The 20,220-nt window shown below is 46.3% G+C and overlaps 2 protein-coding genes across 10 annotated transcripts in view; one reads left to right on the plus strand and one right to left on the minus strand.

Moving 5' to 3' along the window:
* Positions 1-3,572, minus strand: part of SPG7 (SPG7 matrix AAA peptidase subunit, paraplegin) — a 42,063-nt gene extending 38,491 nt beyond the window's left edge. Inside the window, exon 1 of one of the 3 annotated variants that reach the window (XM_037409591.1) lies at positions 2,204-3,570. In XM_037409591.1, the coding sequence (XP_037265488.1) occupies positions 2,204-2,353 (150 nt within the window). In that variant the 5' untranslated portion in view covers positions 2,354-3,570. Of the gene's footprint in view, positions 1-2,203 lie in introns of all 3 variants that reach the window. The other 2 variants (XM_037409595.1, XM_037409593.1) reach the window with 2 other exon arrangements.
* Positions 3,573-3,927: 355 nt separating this feature from the next.
* The window catches only part of ANKRD11 (ankyrin repeat domain 11), a 159,291-nt gene continuing 142,998 nt past the window's right edge, over positions 3,928-20,220 (plus strand). For 3 of the 7 annotated variants that reach the window (XM_037409233.1, XM_037409239.1, XM_037409230.1), the window contains exon 1: positions 3,928-4,188. The gene's annotated coding sequence lies outside the window, so the exon portion shown is untranslated. Of the gene's footprint in view, positions 4,189-5,115; positions 5,517-11,162; positions 11,327-11,361; positions 11,535-20,220 lie in introns of those variants that run through there. The other 4 variants (XM_037409232.1, XM_037409236.1, XM_037409237.1 and 1 more) reach the window with 4 other exon arrangements.

Consider the following 20,220-nt stretch of genomic DNA (forward strand, 5'->3'; position numbering starts at 1 on the left):
TGCATCGAGGATTTAAACTTTCAAAAGAATACTGTTTTGGTACAAGTGAGCTGCTGCATTAGTTTAGCCTTATTATTTAATCACATGTCATAGAGCTGTGAGCAACCACCTCATTATAAAGCAGGTGAAAGCCCAATATTTTATTTCTTAATGGCATCACAGGCAGAAGGGCTTGTTTTGAACTGAAGTTGTCCTTTAACGATGACAACAGCAAAAAAATACAAGGATGGCATAAAAGTAGTTTTATTTAAGAAAAATGAGATTGTGTGCAGAGTTAGGAAGGTTTCTGCTGCAGTACCAAGAGCATCAGCTGTACTCCTTGCTGGCTTTCCAAATGGCTGCCTTTCTAAATGGCTGCTTTGTTTGCCAAAACCATCTTTCTTCAAAATGTTAATAGATGACATTAATTAAAACACGAGCCAAGCTTGAAGTAAAGGTTCTTCTAATCAAAGTTCTTCTAAAGTTTTATTCTCTTGGCCTCTTTGATGTTGGCACTTGACTGGTCACACAGGATTTACCCTGATGTGTGACTGTAGCAGTCATAAATCACACATTGACTAATCTATTAAAAATAGATTCCCATCTTTGCATCCTGATAGGAGCTGAATCAGCAGAGAACTGCACCCACATTAATGCAGACCAGGTATTTCTGACCTTATGGGTGACATAATGGTTCCTTCCACCACAAGACAGTTGCTGTAGAGCTTCACAGGAGCTCAGCTGAAGCAGTGAGATGGTTACCTACTGGTTGCAAAAGCAGGTGAGCAGCTGACACAGGTGCCATCTCCAGAGTTAGAGAGGAAAAGAGTAACAGAGCAAGGACCAAAGGGTCACAGAGCTCTTTCCCCAAAGTTAGTGTCCTTTTCTTTTGCTGTAACAGACAGAAATAAGCCTGAAAGCATATTCCCCAAGTGGCCTAATTTCTCTGCCCTCGTGCAATGTTCTCTTTCCTCCTCAGCACCAGAGTATTTGTTTTATTTTGGGATTTGAGAGCTTGCAACCTTTAGTGAAGGATAAAGGTGCTCTCAACAATTAACTATAGCTTTATTTCCTCTTAAGAATTGCAATAAAGTTGCAAGGAGCAAAAACCATCCCAGGGTAGAAAAACCAAGCAGGGTAAGCGTCCTCATTGCAGAAGTCTCACCTAGAAAACCAGCAGAACAACCCCCAGCTGAAACCATTCTCCCCTCCTACTCCCACTGTTAACTTTCTTTCACCAAGCACTTTTAATGTCCCTCCCTGAAATAGGCTGATAGTCCACACTGTTGTGTTCAAATAGAAAAAGGTCAGAATGACACAGAAACGATTTAACTTCTTCCCCACCACTGGATCTTTGTGACCTGGATGACATTCAAAGCTGTCACGGAAGCAGTTACAGCCAACTATATTTAGGAAATAAAACATATTTCCCCTCTCATCTACTCAGAGGCACCAAACTAGCAAACACTTGCAGTGTTTTCAGTGAAGGCAGACAAGAAGCTTAATAGAAGGGAGGACAAAAAAAACTACTCCAAGAACCTTTTCTTTTGACTGTTTTAGTAGGTCTTATGGAAGAGGAAGATGGGTAGAGATAAAAAGACTAAGCCTAAGTAGAACACAGGACCAGCTTAACAGGCTCAGAATAAATCTCTCTCATGCTGTTATTTAACACTGAAGTTGTCCACGTGCTCCTGAGCCACTCCTCCATCACTACTGAGCCCAGCAAAGGGATTTTTCTTCCTGGGGGACTGCTGGCACATGAGAACAATCCTTTTGGCTGCCAAATGCCAAAAAAGCAATCAGAGTTATGGACCACACTCCTGGAAGAGGGGGTTTAAAAAAACAGAACAATTACCGATGAGGTCACTGGTAGAGCTGCTGCCTCAAGGGTTCCCCATCCTCAGCAACCAAAACAAAACGCAGTGACACAGCTGTGCAGGCAGCTGCCACCCACACCAGGGCACCTTGGCCACCTGGTCTGGGCAGGGAGCAGTGCATGTTATCCCCATTTTGTACTTGCTGTGAAGATCTACCCCATAAACTTCATCTTCCCTGGGGGATACTGCAGCATTTGTTTTACCCTGATGATGCAAAGGGGCTCTGGCACTAGATGTGTGGTGTGAAATACAAGGTATACAATAAGCATTCCTATTCTGCAGAAGGGTCGTGCTGAGCTCAGGCATGGGCAGTGAGTAACAGGATCTACCGGTACTTTTGGAGTTACCTTAGTGCTGGAGAGCATGTGTTTAACAGGTGGGAACACAGCGACTGTTGGGAGCAGATAAGACAGCCTCGCTGGGGCTGGAGGCAGCGCTGCAGCCAGCCAGGACAGGCACCAGCGGTGTTTTCTCAAGTACAGGAACCGAGCCGTCATGTGGCTGCTTGTCTGCACGGCACAGCAGAAGCACGCCTGCACTTCTGCTGCTTCCACAAGCCCAGTGGGACAAAGGCAGAAGGCTTATCCAGCAAGAACGGCCATCCCCATTTGGAGAGCCAAGGGTTTGGTTGTTTTAGAAGAAACCCTGGGAATAAAGACAGCACAAAAAATTGCTATTACGAAAGGATTAAAAACCCCACCAAACCAGGCACAACCAAGGCAGCCTGCTCAGGAGGAAGCGACCTGTCCCAGGGCCAAGAGGGAGCAGGGCCTGTTTTGATGCGCCTTTACTGTACGGTAGAGACCACCCAGGCCTGGCAGTGAAGCCCCACTTGGCCGCCTTCTCCCTGGAGGGTGCGGGAGCTGCGCTAACCCCGGTGCCGGTGCCACAGCCAGGCCTCGGCACCCACAGCTCCAGCCAGGGCAGCCTGGAACTTCACCCGCCTGGTCCCTTCTCTCTCCGACCCTGGCAGCGACATACGAACAATGGTTTAGCTCAGTAACTTCCAAGAGAAGTTTCTCGTTAACACAGCCCCTTCTGAAAGTAAAAGCAAACATTTAGCATCAAGAACTTTTAATGAGGACGTAATTAAGGAACTCTGCCACAAACCATGAAGCGATTTGTATTGCAGCGTCTATCCACATGCTGCGGCCACACCATGCAGATACAGCCGACAGTTGGATGTAAACACCAAATTAACGCCCGGTGCCTCCTGACCAGCGGCTCAGTAACGTGTAACTTACCGTCCCCTCGAGCCCACCCTGGCCCTTAGGGTATAGCCCCCCCGCCAGTGCCTCACCCCGACGATGACTTTCGAGTGTATCGGTGCGCAGAGGCCCAGGCACTGGACCCCGCACCCTCCATCAAACCGGGGAGCGCCCGTTCGCCGTGCCTCTGAGCAAAAACAAGGGGCAGCACCCGAGGCGCGGCAGGTGCCACCACTGAAGCGACGGAGCGCCTGGGCCGCGCCGGCACCCCGGGACTGTCCGCCCGGAGCGGGGCAATCCCGGCAGCCGATGGGGAAAAGCGTGGGGAGGGCGGCGCGAGCGAAGCGCCTGTCCACCGGGGTCGGGAAGCATCGCTCGCCCTCCCAGAGAGAGGATGAGGACAGAGCACGGGACTGACCCTGCACCACCTGCCGCCGTTCGTGCCGCTTGGCAGGCCGGGGCGGGTGGCACGACAGCAAACAGCCTGCGTCCCGCACCCCGCACGTACCGCCGGGGGAGGAGGGCCAACCCGCCCCCCCTCCGGGCCCGCCCCGGCGCCCAGCGCTGCGCACGGAGACCCCACCCCGGAAGCACCGCCACACTCCTGACCTCTGCGAAGCTCGCCAATGAGCGGCCACGTCGCGGGACACGTTGGCCAATGGCGGCCGCTCCCCGCCTCCCCGCTCCCGTCGGCCCCCGCGCGCAGCGGCGGGGCTTGGCTTGGGGGGGGCGCTGCGGCGCCGAGTTCCACCGCCCCCCTCCCTCACCCCCCCGCGGCGGCACTGGCCGCGTTCCGCCAATGGGGCGCGCCGACGCGGCGGGCCAATCAGCGGCAGCGTCTCAGCGGTGGCCGATCGGGCGGGCGGGCGGCAGCGCTGCGAGCCGAGGCCGAGGCCGAGCGCGGCGGGGCCATGGAGCGTGCGGCCGGGAGGCGCCGCCGCTACTGCCCGCGCCCCCTCCGCTAGTTCCGCGCCGCCGCCGCCGCCCCCCAGCGCCGCCGCCGCCGCAGTCCCTTCCTCCCCCCTCCCCCCCCCCCGCCGCCTCCTCTATGCGGCGGGGCCGGCGGAGCCGCAGGCCTCGCTTCCCCGCGAGGCTGCCCTCGGCCCGCTGAGCCCGGAGCGCCGGTAAGGGGCGGCGGGGGGGCGGGAGGCCGTGCCCGTAGGAGCGAGGCCCGGGCGGGGGTGGGAGCGGGATTCTACGGCCTGGTGGTCGGGGAGAGGGGCCTAGGCGGGGGCTGGGGGGCAGCGGGGGGCGGAGGGTCCGAGAGAGGGGCCAGCGGGTGTGTTTGAGGGGGGGTGCGGGGAGAGGGCGGGACGGGGTCGTGCTGTGGGGAGAAAGCGACGTGCAGAGGGTGAGGCCGAGGGGTTTTGAGGGGGGGGTGATGGTGAGGGAGATGAGGGGCCGTTTGGAGTGAGGAAGGGCTGTGGGGGGCTGCGGGTGGAGAGGGGAGCGCGGGGGGGCCCTGGGAGCGGGAGGGGACCTGGCGGGGCAGGCGGTGGGAAGGGGCTGCGGGGAGCGGGAGGGACGGGGCTGGCTGGGGTGAGGAAGGGTTGGGGGGCTGCAGGTACAGCTCGGAGGCTGTTAAATATTTCGGGGCTCGGGGGCTTGCGGGGGCAACGCGGGCGGGAGGAAGAGGGGGCTGTGGGTCGGGGTCGCGGCCTGGGCCCGTGCCCCCGCCGGGCTGTGTGGGGGCGCGGGTGGGCAGCGCGCACGTTGGGGTGAGCGCTGGCTGGGGGAACAATACCAAAAGTTGTCTGAAATGGTAATTTCCGTTTCCCATTTCATCATCCCTGGGTAGGCGTTAGCCCTGCGTGTGTGTGCGCAGAGGATGGAGCTGAACCGAGCTGCCGCCAGCCAGCCTGGCTGATCCCCGTTTATTTATTTATTTTCTAGTTTAATCTTTAAATTGCTTGGTATTTTTCTTCTCCGAGGAGCCTTTGTGTGCCGGGGAGGGGCTGCTCGACACCTTTGCCCCTTAGCAAAGAGAACGGGGGGGGGGGGAGAAAAAAAATAAAGAATCCCAGCCCAAAACAGCTGCACTTCTGCAGTCCAGAATTAACCTCCCCCAGTCCGGTAGATTGATTGCATGTTTAGAAAGGCAAATCGCCGCTCTCCCCCAGCCCTCGCCTCGAAGGGAGCGGGGATGAGCTGAGCCCTTGATGCCCTCTGCCCTTTCCCAGAGAGAGCAGCTGTCCTGTGAGGGGGGTGTGCGTGCAGAGAGAAAATCGGCCTGTTCATTGAGGCACAAGAGTCGGTGTGTTTACGGATTGGCTTCTACTCTAAGCTTGGAGATCTGTTTTGATATCCAGTTGCAGGAAAAGGGTTCCTCCCCCCTCCTGGTTTTGTACACAGAGTACTCTCTTACCACTGGGGACATGGCCCTATAGGCAGAGAACAAATTCCAGGCAGCTCTTGAAGCAAAATTCCCTCCTGAGATGACTTCTGAAATTGGGTATAGACAGTTTTTATTTTTTCTTCCTGTGTAGGCAGAGTTACTTAGCTGAAAACATCTTGCCAATGTAATGCTTTGTAGTGGCTGTGTGCTGTGCTGAAATTTGTATAAAATTAAGGAACTTGGGGTTAAATGTATTTTTCTTTCTGGTTTCTTCATATAATGGAACGTTTTTATGTAATTGCTCCAATTATTTCCTTTGGGGGGGGGGGGGGGCGGAAAACCCCCACTCCATGAAGTCATGGAGGGGGAGAAGATTAACTCCCGCATGTTTTCAACTGGCATTGGTGCATTCTTTTGTGTGTGCTCTACCAGGAACTAAATATTTGACTTGATTAAAAAGAAAAAGTTGGCATTTTTACAGAATGGATTTACTGGCAGATTAGAGGTGTGTTATTGGAGCGCTTTTAAATGGTTGTGGTGGCTTGCAGGAGCAGGGTTTAAAATGCTACGTGGAGCAGGGAAACTCTGAGGCACCTCGTTTCGTTATGCCTGTGAAACGTCGCCCTGAAGCTGCGTGACCTGTTTTCCTTCCATGGGGAATGCTCTGTCAGTGGAAGATCTCACTCTGAGAGGTGGTCCGTGACTGCGTGGGTGTGCGCTCAGGGCTCTGGTCGAGCTGCTCCTGTAGCACAGTTACCCTCACGGCCTTCGCGTCTCTGTCCCTAGAGCAAAGCCTTGTCTGCGCTAGCCTGTCTGTCCTGGTGCCTGCTCTTGCTTAGGCGTGTCTGGGGTTTGTGGAGCTCAGCTTTTTGTATGAAGAGATGCTCCGGGTCTCTGCTGCTGGGAGACCTTGTCAGTCCTAAAGGAGGTAGTGCAGGAAGGTATAAAACTTGCCAGGGCACATTTTGTCTGTGTCCTACCTGGCAAAGGGCGGTCTGGGCTTCGGAGGAGTTTGCTGTGAACCTGTATTGTTAGGCTAGCTGGGACTTGCATCACCTCCAGACTTGTCTGAGTAAGTGGTAAGGGTTTGGTTTGCGAAATTCACAGCAGACTGAGTTGCCCATGCAGCGAACACCGCACTGGAGTTTGGAGTGTGTACAAGCCCTTTGATGTCTGCCCTCCCACTTGATTAGTTCCCAACTACACACAGACACACACCCCCCCCCACACCCCCACACCCCCATTTCTGTTCTAAATAGTGATTATAGGAGCCCTGGTCATGTAAGTGTTAGCTGCTTTGACAGGCTGGAAACTGAAGATGTTACGTTTAGTGTTTCGCAGTTGGTTTTACCATTCAGTTCTGCTTCTGCTTTTAAAAATGAACTCTTGTCTGTATCTCCATTTCATAAAAAACATGGCTCAGGGTGAACTGATTTTTTTTATGTGCTGCTCTTTGTTTTTACGATGTTGTAATAGCATTTTCTCAGACTTAAACATACAGATTGTCCAATATGAATGTTGGTTTTGGATGGGGGAAGAGAAATAAAAAAAAAACCCAGAACAAAAACCCCTCCAGCAAAGTGCTGGTCTTCATTTCTTCCTTCATGTGTGGTAGACAACCTGTTAAGATTATTTTATTTTCTACTTATGTTTTAATTGACTTAAGTCCCCAAATATGCTTCTAAACAAAACGGAGCAGTGTCGTGCAGCGTTCTTCAGCTGTTCAGTAGAGCAGACAAATGTATTTCTCTAGGGTCAGTGAAGACTAGTTGTGTTAATCAATACTGTAGCAGCAGTGTTCCCTTTTCAGTAAACCAGATGGACTGCTTACAACTGGTGGTGATTATTTTAACTGTGTAATTGTAACATGGCTGCATGATGACAGTGTTTCCTGCAGACACTTCAAAGGAAGGTTCCTGACAAGTATATCTTTACAGCGTTTAATCTGTATTCTTTGTCTTTAAGTTGTGGCTTTTGGACATGTGTTTGAAGTACGAAGATTTTTACCTCCTGCTTTTCTGTACATTAAAAGGTGATACTCTATGATAATGAAGTGTCTCAAGTATGGGAATAAACCCAGGATTTTGGGGGCTCCCACAGTGGTGTATTGGTTTCAGTTAGTTTTAGATCTGTGCAGGGACTAAGGCAAAAACTAGGAAGAGCGTTAAGTAACTTTGAAGACACAGCAGCAGGTTTTTTTGAAGTAGTGCTTGAATCTTCTAAAAGCATGCATGTGGGTTTGTTTTGGGGAAAATATGTTCTGTGGTGACTTGAGTCTTAACTGGGACGGTCTAATTACTTGGTGAAGAAATCCTTCTCCAAGGGAACGAAATGCACAGGACCGGAGCTGGTTAATTACATTTTATAAAATTACTGAGTGACTGCTTTCTTCCGAGGTTAGCCCCTCTTCCTCCCTCCGTGCGGAGTACCTGAATTTCAGGCTTGACAGTCTGCTTTACGGATTGAAATTCTTCCTCAGTATTAAGATTTAATGGTGGTAGCTACAGAGCAAGTGGTGACAGGTACTATTGCTTTTCAGGACAGCAAAGCAAATAATACCTGGAAATACATGGTGGTTGTTATTCTAATTGTATTCCCTTGATGAGGCTCTGGTAGAGGTGGCCTGTCTGCTACCTCCATTATAAGTGAGAATTGTATGTATTTCAGTTGTAAAAGGCTGTGGAGAGAAACTGTGTCTCCATAGCAAAGATTTTAGTGTTTCGTGATACACTTGCATATATTTTTACCCCATCTAATTTAAAACAGTCTGCACAACACTTTACAGGAGTGATTTGTATGCAGCTTTTAAATATTTTCTTTTTCCCTGCAAGAGAGATTAGCGGCACGGAGCTGCTTTTTCTGAGGGCGCAGAGCACTGGGATTCTCAGCCAAGTGTTACGTAATTTGTATGCCACTGATGTACGGTCATAAAAAAATACTCGCATAAATGATAAAGGAAAGCTTGTGTAGTCAATTATTTGAAATCGCAAGCATCCTAAACAGTATGGGTTTGTGCAGCTAGAGCCTCAATAAATATGCTTGGGCAAAATGCTGTCTTTGGTATCCTGCTGTGAAAGGGGTAGGAAGCTGTCACTGCCCATGGTCTGGAGGCTGTTTTTGAGTGTTTTCAATCGTACCTGGAATTTTCAAGCTTTCCTGTGTGAGAACTGGTGTGTTCTGTTGTATTTTCTCATGCAACTGTTGGGTATTTAAAAGTCTTTAATTCGTCTGAGTCTGGGTGGTGGTGCTAGCTTCATCTGTGGCTAGTTAGAGGTGATGCCAATTTGTAATCTTTTACAAGTGTATAAAAAAATAAAAAGAAGCTTAAATGCTAATAGCAGTGAAAAATCTGTTCAGCGTATAGAGTGTGCGAAGGAAGCAGGCACACACGTTGGTCTGTGTAGTCTCCGTCAGCTAAGCTGAGGGCTTTTAAAAATCTGTTCTAATTTTTATGCTGTATGTGGAATGGCTAATCCCATAAAAGCCTCGCACCTTTTGACAGATGAAACGCTGCTGTTCTTAACTTATTTGAGCGAAATATTTTTATAGATGGTATTAGCTCTGTGGCTCCAAGGGTAATGCAGTCCTTACACGAGAAAGATCTTGCTTTGATCTGACAGCTTTCAAGATCCATTTCCAATCACTGAGTTCCATTAACTCTGTTTATAATGGTGCCCTCAGACTTTTTTCTGTTTATGTGACTCTTCAGGGTGTTAACATTTCTGTGTATATGAGTTCTCTTTAATAAACTGAAGGAGTAATTGGGGTCAGGAAAGGAAATAATCCTGTTAGAAGGTGCAGTTAATTATATCAGGTATTTTGGGCTCCAGAATTCTTCCTCTTGATTCTTTAATGTTTTCTCCAAACTGTAGAATGTAGAGAAGTTTGTCAAGTTGCCACGAAAATGGGACAGTGGGGCAAGGTAGTGTCTCTATGGTTAATTTTGGGACCGTGAAACCAGTGCGACTGCAGGCTTGCTGACTGTGAGGGACATGGAGGAGCGGAGGGGAGGCTGCCCCAGTGCAGCCTCCTACCCCTTCTGCCTTGTTGCGACCTTCAACATGATCTTACGAAGTCCCATGTCTATCAAGCTTGGTGTGGGAGCCCAGATGGTGGGTGCTGGCTGTCAGCAGCCCTCTGTGCCTTGCTCTTCTGGGCACCGCTGGTGTCTTGCCAGACCTCACGAATGAGAAACTGTCCTGGGTTTTCCTGTCCCTTTCGGTTTTGGTAGTGAAAAGATGTGAGCTCCTGAAGAGGATTTCTGAAACCTGTGTCTTTTCTGGTTGATTTTCATTTTCTTAAGTTCATCATGTGAATAAGTTGTTCCACTCGTTGCAGTGTAGCTGTTGTGAACGGAGGCTAAAATTGCAGTCTGTGAAGGCTGAGGAATTGGGAGCCACTACCCCAAAGTAAACAAAAAGTGTACAGTAGTCCTTAGCGTTACGGGGAGCAGTGATGGAGAGTGAATTAGCTGTTGTAGCCAGAAGAAAGTGATGTTTTTTTCTAGGTCAGGGTTGAAGTCACTGTCAGGGTGGTGATGTGAAGCATATATTACTGTCTGCATTGTCCCTGCCATATGGATGTGTGCAGTAGTGCCCTTGGCATTCATGCATTGAATTATTTATCCTCTGAAAATCTGTAGGCAGCCTTTCTTCCCCTGTCTCTAAGAAAACCAAACTGATCCGATGAGTATTTTTAAAATAAATCTTCCACTATAAATTATTGCAGTGGCAGGAGCAAGCTATTGATTGCATATTGTGTTTGTATTAGTAAAGCAAAGGTTACAACATCCGGCATTTTGTGGAAACATTGAGCTATTAATTCTGCTGCTAGGTGCAAGAGTGTTCATGCTGGTGCTGGGTTCAGTCAGAGGTGACTAAAATGCATGCCTGTTTCTTCTTCAGCAACAAAATTTTACAGACTTTGAAAATGGAAAGGGTAGAAAACTTTTTAGTATGTGTAAAAGAAGCCTTGTCTCAGCTCTGTGCCGAGGGAACTGATGTTTTTCCCACATATGGACAGCGAGACAGCACCTCCTTTCCTCTTGCGTTGTGTTGGATTTGCTCTGAGAAAAATGTTAGGGGGGTCCTTGTTTGAGCTGTAGGCTTCAGGTCCTCAGCTGAGGACATCAGGGTCTGCAGGGTGTCATGGTGGGGCAGTTAAATAGCTGTGGGTAATCAGGGGAGGGAGGGAAGGGGAGCAAAAGCTGAAGGAACCTGGCTCTAATTTTTTTTAAGAGACTGATGGCTTTGCAGCATAGAAAAGATTGAAAAATAATTTACCTTTAGAGCAGCATAAAGCTGCTAAAATTGTGTCGCAGGCATGGTGAAGGAGGGAGATGTTACCCTCTAAAATATTCACCACAATCCAGGGGCAGCCTGTCCCTGAAGGCTTGACAGCCTGTGCGGCAAAAGGCTGAGGAGCTTGGTTTTGAAAATACTGTATTGCTCTGAATGTCTTGATATGAAATGAAAGTATGTGTAATTAGGAACTCCTAAAAAACCCAAACCAACAAAACCATTAAATAGCTTTAAAGGAAAAGAAGGTGAATGGAAACTTCATCATTAAGTATAAAATGCTTAACAACAGTTCATGGTGTAACAACAGTTCATGGTGCATCTTCATTTTAAATAAAGCATGCATGAAAGTGCCGCCCCCCCCCCCCCCCCCCCCCCCCCGCCCTGAGCACAGAGTGTTATCAGCTTATCTGGGCAGGAGTTCAGAGCCATAAAAACTATATCCTGCTTACACCTTCCAGCCTATCCTATGACCTGCTCTGTGTAAACAAGTTGTACCAGGAGCTCCAAATTACTAGCAAGTAGCTGGGTTTTCTGCAGGCTGGTTAGGTCCAGGAGGAGCCCAGATAAAGTTCCAAGAAGTTCGCCGTTGGGAATGGCCTCCTGATAGCTGCCTTCTACAGGGAGGAGGTAACTGATACGCTGCTGGCTGTGGCAGTGACCATATCCTAAGAAAAGCAGTAATCTTTTGGGTAGACTTTACACTTTCGGTCTGGTGTTTTCCATGTTCTGCAGGATGATGGCTGTTGCAGATTGTGAAATGTCAGTGTTGTCGTAACAACACACACCGCTTGCTGCACCGACTGCCGTTGCGTCAGGTCTTGGATGGACTGAAGATGTAAGCCTATTTATAAAGTACTGCTATAGTTACAGCTTTAGATGGATGGATGAGATTAGCCATGCTAATGCTGGGAATAGATCTAGGTAGATGAGGGGACTGGGTGTGTGTGTGTGGAAACAAACATCCTGCTCGTGGCTGTGCTATGGCTGTTTAAATACCACTGAGTGAGCTGGTGCTCTAGTTACGGCGTTTGGCTGCTTCCCATAGCTAGCTGTCTCCTTGGTTTCATCTTGCAGCTAGGCACAGGCAGATACATTTAACTGAACTAGATTGTGGGTCTATATGAGCAAGCCTGGGTATTTTTGTGTGTAAAACTCTTGTCTTTCTGAGCAGTTCAAGAGTTGAATGCACTAACCAGGCTTGAAGATGAAAGCCTGTTCTCCTTGGACGTTGACCTTTTTGTTCCAACTCGCGTGGTTTCTTGTCCTACCAACTCGAAAGGGACATGTGAGAATATGCTAGTTTTGAAAATGAGGATAGCATCTCTATTTTTTCTAGTTTCCTTCCTTGCCATAGCCTGTCTCTCCGCACATGTTGGGGTACTGCGTGCTCACTGTCCTAGTCTCTGATCTGTTTGACGCTCTCTGTTTTGCCACCTGCCCAGAAGGCTTCTGACTGGGATCTGAGGTGCCCTGCCTTACTCAGAGCTACTCTCTGTTGTGGGTGATGGTGGCAAATCAAAATTGCCTTCCCCTGTGATCAGCACTTGTACTGGGGTGTTAAACTTGTTCTGTGGTGAGAGCTAATTCAGCCTTTGAGTTAGCCCTCATCCAGAGCAGAAGAGATCAGACAAGAATTCAACTTTGTGGCTTTTTCCTGGTGTGCTGAGTAGTGCTCCTTAGATAGAAAGCTACAGGTTGTAGTCTTAAAATGCTGAATTTACTTCTGCAGTCTGTTCTGTCTGCTAGCTTCTCCTACCTCACCCACCATAATATTCCTTCTCCCTTCTGTCTGTGCCTCCTCCTTCCCAGGAGCCTCATCTAATGGAGGTTCTGCTTGCCTCTCTGCTCTTGCTTTGGTCCTCCTCATCCAGGATTCTTGTTTCTAATTTTAGCCTGTCTGCCTTTTGATGTTCCTTCCCGTCTGTTCCTGCCTTTCTCCTTTTCTCTGAGATCATCCTGCGTCTTCATCTCCCTCTGGAGATCTGGGCCTTGTTTTTTGCATGGTGGGAGGAAAGTACTTCAAAATGGGAGCAAAGCTGCAGTAGCATTGAGAGGTGAAGTATCAGAGGGCATGGAGACTTCTGCCAGGGGTTGAGAGTTTGGGGTGCTGGCAGCACTGGGTCTGCTGTTGCGTGCCTATTGTGCGTACCACTAATGGCTCGTTACCTCCTTCTACCACCTGTTGTCTCTGGTTAGGTCAGCTGTCTGAATCTTTCTGTTTTATGGATTCATCCTGTATTTGAACGATGGGGCTCTTTTCCACGACATTACCAGTAATAGTTGTAGGCAGAATTTACTCATATGGAGCAGTGCAGGTAATTGAAATCCGCAAGAATCCTTCTGATAGTCTCTCCGGAGCTGTTATCTTGTCCATCTGGTGCTAATTCACTTGATGCAGCTTGCAATAGAGAAGGGTGCATGGGAGGTCTGCTGGCAGCGTTGCATGAATAGTATTGCCTAGCAGCCTGGCTTTCCTCTCAACCTCCTGCCGTTTGCTAGGGCATGAAAGCTGCAAAGCTGCATGGTTTTCTCTAGAATTTTACTTTGTGTTAGCATGCATTTGCTTACATTTACAGAGAAAAATGACTTTTCTAATGCATATGCGTTTTGACCCAGTGAGCCAGTTCTCCGCAAAAGGGTGCGGTGTGCATCAGCAGAAAGCAGGGTGCCCAACCTGATAGCTGTGGCATCCAGAAGGTGGCTTGGCCTGGTGGGATTCATCTGCTGGAAGACCAGTGAGGGTGGTGTATGTACGCATAATCTGATTTGTGCACGGAATATAAATACTTGCTGTTGCAGACATGCAGCCTGTGGTTTTAGAAGTTCTTTTGTGAAAACAACGTTCAACCTCTCCACCACTGCAGCAAAAAGCTTCAGTAGAAAACCGGTTCTAGCAATTAGTGAAGGTTTTAAAAGGAACCTAGCAACTGCTACTGTAGTTTGATTTGCAGATTTTTATTTGATTTTTTTTTTTAGTCTTCAGGTTTGCAGCTGTTGCATTGTATGGAGATAGTCTGCATATTGCTATAGAGAGAAAGGATGAGGGAGTCGTGGATCAGTGACTAAATCAGTTGAAATGATAATGGTAATGCTGCTGTGGGCTCTGCAGCAAGTGATCCTCAGGGAAAGTGGAGCATGACTGGAATATATTTGGTATGTGGATTTGGTGTTTGAGAGTAACCTGAGCTCACCTGTAAAGAGTTTTGTTACCAAGATACTTTCTGACCTAACTTGCTTTTGTCAACATTTGCACCAAATGATTAACAAATGATGCTCTCCGTGAGTGTGGTTATATAAAATGTTAATGTGCAGTGTTTTTTCAGATCAGCTTTATAGCGTGCACAGGGCTTTAAGTCAAACTTCAAAGAAGGTAGTTTGCTTTATGGTTGAACCTATGAGCAGTTTTATGTGCAGGGTGGAGTGAACTTGTGGAGAATATTGCAGTTTTCCCACTGTCATAAAAAGTTATGATCCTCATGATTCAAGTATTGTTCTGTAGGTGGAGGAGAGAGACAGATGCAGAGGTCAGTGGGAGCGTGTACGGAGTAAGTTCAGATGTGTCAGTGGAGTGAATGCAGTCCTCTGTGTTCCCGGCTTGCTGAAACGGGTTCAAAAAGTGCCTTGTGCTCTTTCTGGGTCTTCCTAAGAAACCTGCACCTGTGTTACTTGCGGAACAGGCAGGCCATTTCTATGGGAAAGGAACTTGGCAGGGGGAACCGTGAAACGCGGCTGAGAAGGGTGCTTTTTTCCAATGCAGTATTTTAAACCGTTCTTAAAACGTGGCGCTTCAGAGTGGAAAGGAGACTGTAAGTCAGTTTATAACCTACTTTCTTTCTTTGGGCTTTTCTTTGGGGTACAAGCCAAGTGAGTTAAAGAAATAAATAAGTGGCTGCCTCTTGAATGAGCTTCATTCCAATTAACTTCACTCATGATTCAAAAGATATTTTAAAACTGAGATATATTCCCTCAAGAAAAAAAAGAAAAGGACTGTAGGCTAAGTGATCACGGTGGGAGAGTAGGATAACCTTTTAAAGCCTTAATTGTGGGCTTTTCTAAAAGTATCTGACAAGGGGTTCTGATTGACCTGTGCCGCTTTTAAACTGCGGTGAGGTATAAGGCTCTCCTAGCTGTGGAGTCAGTGCTGCAAATTCTGAGGTATAAAACACTTTTCAGCTTTCAGTAAGTAAGTTATAGCTGATTAAAATAAGGCACTATTCCAGTTTCAGTCAGATCTCTATAAATATTCCAAGTGACTTAACCTCTCATTTAAAACATTTTCTACTGGGATGGGGAGGTATAAATGTGCTCTTTGTTTGCAGCCAGGAAAATTAAAGGATCACAACATTCAAAGCTGTACATGTTAGATCTTTGGAAAAATTGTTTCTTAAAGAATGTAGACCATATCTAAATGTGCAGATACCTTTGTTAAGGTGGTTTGTTTTCCATTCTGTTAGCTTGAAGAATTTTATTCTGAATACATTAAAACTTGGGGGGTGGGGTGGGGGAACTATGATCTTTATCTTTGGATGATCCATTAGCTGTTATAGATTGCCTTTTATTTATTTTTTTGTAAACATATGTGAATGTAAACATTTTATCCAGAATGGCCTTGCAAATGTTCTTGCATTAACATATATTGTCATGGAGAATAATTTTCATTTAACTGTAATTTACTTTATATTTTCCTCCCTGGTTGCCATAGAAACGCAGTCCGATGTGCCAGTGACTACTCACAGGAGCTAGGTTATGTATTGCCTTTATAATGGACCTCTGTTAATCATGCTGCAGTTTGCACTGAAGGAACCATGATATTTGCAGGAGGCACTTTATTTATATAAACTGTAAGATGCCTGTGGTACCTTGGCTTAATATTCAGAGTTATCAAGGGTGCTTTTCTGTTCTGCAGAAGTTTTGTCATAACTATCATGTATTATGATGATTGTGGAATTGATACATATTTACTTAAATTTAATGTCAGTTAGACTTCATTTTCAATTTTCGTTTCATTTGCTGTAATAGCCTAACTAGTAACACACTTTCCTATGTTCAGTGTAGGATCTTAAATGTTTGAAATACAGCAGTGAAACATTTGTTATCCTTATCTGTGCATAAAAAGTTGACTTGCTTTTCATAATAATGTGTCTGTGTCTTTACGGTGGTGGTTGCAGCCAGGCAAACGCCTTCTCTTCCACCCCAAGCCTGGCTTCTAACAACAGTGAGCTTTGTCTAACAGAGTGATACCAAAGCACTTAGTCATGCTTATAAGGGAAAAAAAAAGTTTCCTTTTGGCTAAGAGCAGGTAGAAAGAGGGTGAAGATGGATTTTAGTCATTTGTTGCCTGTCTGTGGATTTTGGGTCTGTTTTGCACCTCTCGTTTCTGGCTGCCTTGTCCATGTCTACCTCACACCATGGCTGCTCTTCTTCTGTACTGTGCCCACATTTCCTTTTGATTTACTTCCACTCATGAACCCCCCAGGCTCAGAAAATGCAGATGTGAGCATTATATATGTCGACTGCAGCTGGCAGTAGGAAGCTGATTTTACAGCTGAAGATGGTGGGGCCATCCCAAGGCAGAGGTGATTTAAGGCTTTAGATGCTACCCCTGCATACAAGCTGTAGTGTCGTGGTGGGCTTTACCCTCGTCTGAAGGGGCTGGGGGCTGTAAGGGGTCCCGTAAGCACGTAGAAGCGTGTGCTTTCTTGTCTTTACTGTGACTTCAAGGGTAAAGTACAACACGATCTCCAGGAGTATTTGTGCTCAGGTGCGTGATGATTTTGGACAGGCTGAGAAAACAGAATGATGCTGATCTCTGCCTTTGTCCATGTCTTGTTGAATCCTTGGGAGGACTTGCCTTCCAGCTACCGAGATAAGAATCATGGTGGCATTGGTTCAAACTGAACTTGTCAATTAGTGAATGATTCATTTTTGCTTAGGGATGAGCTAAAGGAGAGAAAATCAACCACATGGGATTCTCTTTTGTCTGTGTGCTTTCGTGGCAGTAACCTTAAATTGTAACTGGAGAAGCAAATTTCACTTGCCTTCTGAATCAGACTTCTCAAAATGAATTTCTGGTTCAGTTTTAGGTCTTAAAGAAAATTTGTATGTTAGCCCTTTCTTTCCTGCTCTTCGTGGTTAGACTCCAATTGTTGGTTACCTAAGTCCGGATTACTCCAGGACGCGGATGCTTTCAGATACATATGGTCTCACAGTTATTTCTTGGTACTTTACAGAAAGAATTGGGCAACATTTTGTTCTGTAATGCAGTATTAAGAAACCAAGCATTTTTTTCTGTAATGGTGTGTAAACAAGTAGTGGTAACATCCTATTTGGGGGAGGTAGGGCTAAGGAGGGAAGGCAGGGCTGAATCAAGGTTTATTTTTCTTATACCTACCCACCATATTTTAGTACAGCTTTGCTTGCCTTCCATGAAAGCTGTGAGCTATTACAAATGAACTATGTTTTTTTGAGGTGTATAAGCACAGTGCAGCGTGTGTGCTGTGGGTAGGGAGCAGCCATTTTAATAGATGTTACTCACCTCTGTTCTCCTTGCGTATTCCTGTGTCTTTCACTCTATCATGTTGGTGCTCCTTTGCTGTTTACAAGAGGCGGATGTGATTCATAGTCAAAGGCCAATCTAATTTTAATAAAAGTCTGAAAAATGGCTTGTCTGTAGTCAGGACTTCTGGATATTGTGTACACTGTCGTCCCCCCCTCCCCCCGCCTTTTTTTTTTCTACCTGTTGTCACATAAATGACAGAATTGACCAATAGTTTGTGTTCTTCAGTGACATGTTTATTCGGGATACTCAGATTTACCTCTTTAAAGGACGTAGGTAATGCATTATGACAATGCCAGCATCTCTAAGCTATCAGATGGGGCAGTCAGACTTGCTGGCAATTTATGAAATAATTAACACTTGTGCTAGGTAATTTGTAGGTTTATCTGAATTTATTGCGTTTTTGTTTTAACTTAAGCTGCTTGAAAATCAAGTGATCCACACTAAATGCTTTATAATTTGGAAGTATTTTGTTTGAGAGTTAAGTATGAAAATATGTAGTTGTGCAAGAAAATATTACAAAGCAATTTTTCATGCTGGTGTTGAGCTGATATTTCCAGTATCACAGGAACACCCTCATGGGAGTAAAGGTAAAGGTGTATGATGTATGTTTAGCCCGTGGTTCAAGTCAAGGGGATGGTGTTACATTGCTAGAGCATAGCTGGGCATTCTGCTTAACTTGTTTAAAACAACCAACCAACCAAAATACCCACATGACCCATAAACTGTAGATAGATGGGTGTGTACGATGGCTAATTTGGAGACAGCTTATGTTTTTTGACTTCTTCCCAGGTCTGAGGCAGCTATCTTGGCAAACTTTTGAGGTGTTTTTTTTCCACAGGTGTGGTCCTGAAGGGCTGCTTGATGAATTGCAACGGAGCACAGTTGTAGGTATAAACAAATGCATGTGGTGACTAAGTTACCTTTTGTGGACTCATTGAATAGACTACCTGATTATTGGGTTAAACATTTATTGCTTAGGGAGAGAAGGGCAGAGTGGCTTTGGTGGCAGAGAGAGTATTTGACTTTCTGAAGCTTCACTTTGAGGATATTTTAAGGTTCACTTATTTGCTCTTGGGTTTGGTCTGACAGCTAATACGTTACCTTATCAGAAGTCATGAAGAAGTGTTAATCGCAGATAAAACATTATAAAGCCAGACTGTCGTTCTGCTCCCTCCTTTTTGTGGACACTTTGGTTGACTTTGAGCTACTTGCACCCCATGTCATGCCTTGAAGAAAGCGTTGAATTTAGCTTCATTAATTGTGCTAGAGATCTGGATGGGAAGAGTGCTTTCTAACTCAGCCTGGACATGGTGCTGTTACCAAAAAATGGTGCAAATTTGCTTGAGACGGGGGGCAGCGTAGACTTCAGAGGAGCTGCCTTGTGTGCAGTCATGGGAAGAGGGATTTCTTCAGGGAGTGGGTGTATTGCTTCCTTCTGCTGTGAACAGCCTCTTAATGAACTGCCCTCTCCAGGGTGTAGGGAGATTAACCTCCCATGGCTAACTTCAACCTGAGAGACTTCCACCGTATCGCTGTCTTCAAATGTTTGTGTCTAAAAATACACTTGTGCTGCTGTGCAACAGACTCAAGGCATGTTAATATTATTTCTTAAAGGAGGCAGCTTGTGTTACTGGATGAACTACTGTGTAAATCGTATATTTGCTATGCAGAATTACCATTTTGTTCTTCCAATGGAAGAATGTTCTGGTTGGAATTCCCTCTCTGACAACAATAGCAGAAATGGGGTGGGGTTGTTTGAAAATGTTTAATGGTGAAAAGTTTTAGAGGAGCAAACTCTGCCAAGCTGTGCAAGGCTTTGCCGCGTGATTCCTTCTTACTGTTTAGTCTTCTGCAGAAACGTCTGTGTTCTCACAACTGGCTGGTTGAATGGTTTTGACCACTTCTGTCTCAGAAGCATTCTGTTTAAGAATGCTTTGTCTGTATTGGATCTCATTTGCTCTACTACATTCTCTCATTCAGCTGTGTTCGTTTGGTTGTAATTTAGCACTTGCTTCTCTTCGGATGAGGAAGAATGAAAGCCTACCAGGCTAACACCTATAAGCAGGTGTTTTTCATGTTACTTCTACCTCTGTGTGTGATTTATCTTGGAGGCAGACAGCTTGCTGCCCTCAGTCCCTCACTGTAGTTCCAGACAAATTCAGATGTTGTGCTTCAGCATTTGGCTTGCGAAGTCTCAGTGGTGATGCTTCTGTTTATTATAAGGCTGGTAACTTAGTTTCTAGGTAACTTTGGAGAGTATTTTATGGTAGCAGTAGCACAAGGGCTAGTTTAGACAGTGCGGATAGCTGTAGGTGAGTTTAACTGCCTTGTGTGGAAGGACTTGGTAGCTGCTATTTTTGCAGCAAGTTTTAACTTGAATTCTTGCTGTTTGTGCTGCTGGGGAAGCTGCAGTGGGGCGTTTCGAGGTCTGGGATATAAAATGACTTGCAGCAAATATTGCATAAGTAGGTGTAGCTTTGGTCTTGGCACTTGCCGTTTTCTGTGTGTTCCTATGAGAGAGGCTGTTTTTACCTCTCAAAAGCTATTTAAGATTCAGGGTATATTTTCCTCCTTTCATGTTTGGCTTACCTTGACTCATTTTGATCCAGGAGCTCACCTGCTGCATCTGCTAGACTTTTATCTGCTACACCTGCCTGTGTTTTCCCCAAGATCTGCTGTTGATGCTGATCAGCAATAGGGCTCAGTCGCAAGCTACGTAGACAACCTAAACCATTTGTAGGGAAACTTTCTTTGAAATATGGATGGCATTAGAGGGACTTGGTCTTAAAATTAGAAACTGTTTATAATGCACAGTTGTAGTTGTTTACCTTGAACCATAATTATCTTATTTCCTGAGTTAAAAACGTCACGTCAGCTTGCTGAAGCAAGATTTGATGACAAAGGAATTGTTTTTAGCCACCAGCAGAGCAAAGAACGCTTCAAATGTGTGTCTAAATATGAT

Source organism: Falco rusticolus, chromosome 15 (assembly GCF_015220075.1).
Source record: "Falco rusticolus isolate bFalRus1 chromosome 15, bFalRus1.pri, whole genome shotgun sequence".
NCBI lineage: Eukaryota > Metazoa > Chordata > Aves > Falconiformes > Falconidae > Falco > Falco rusticolus.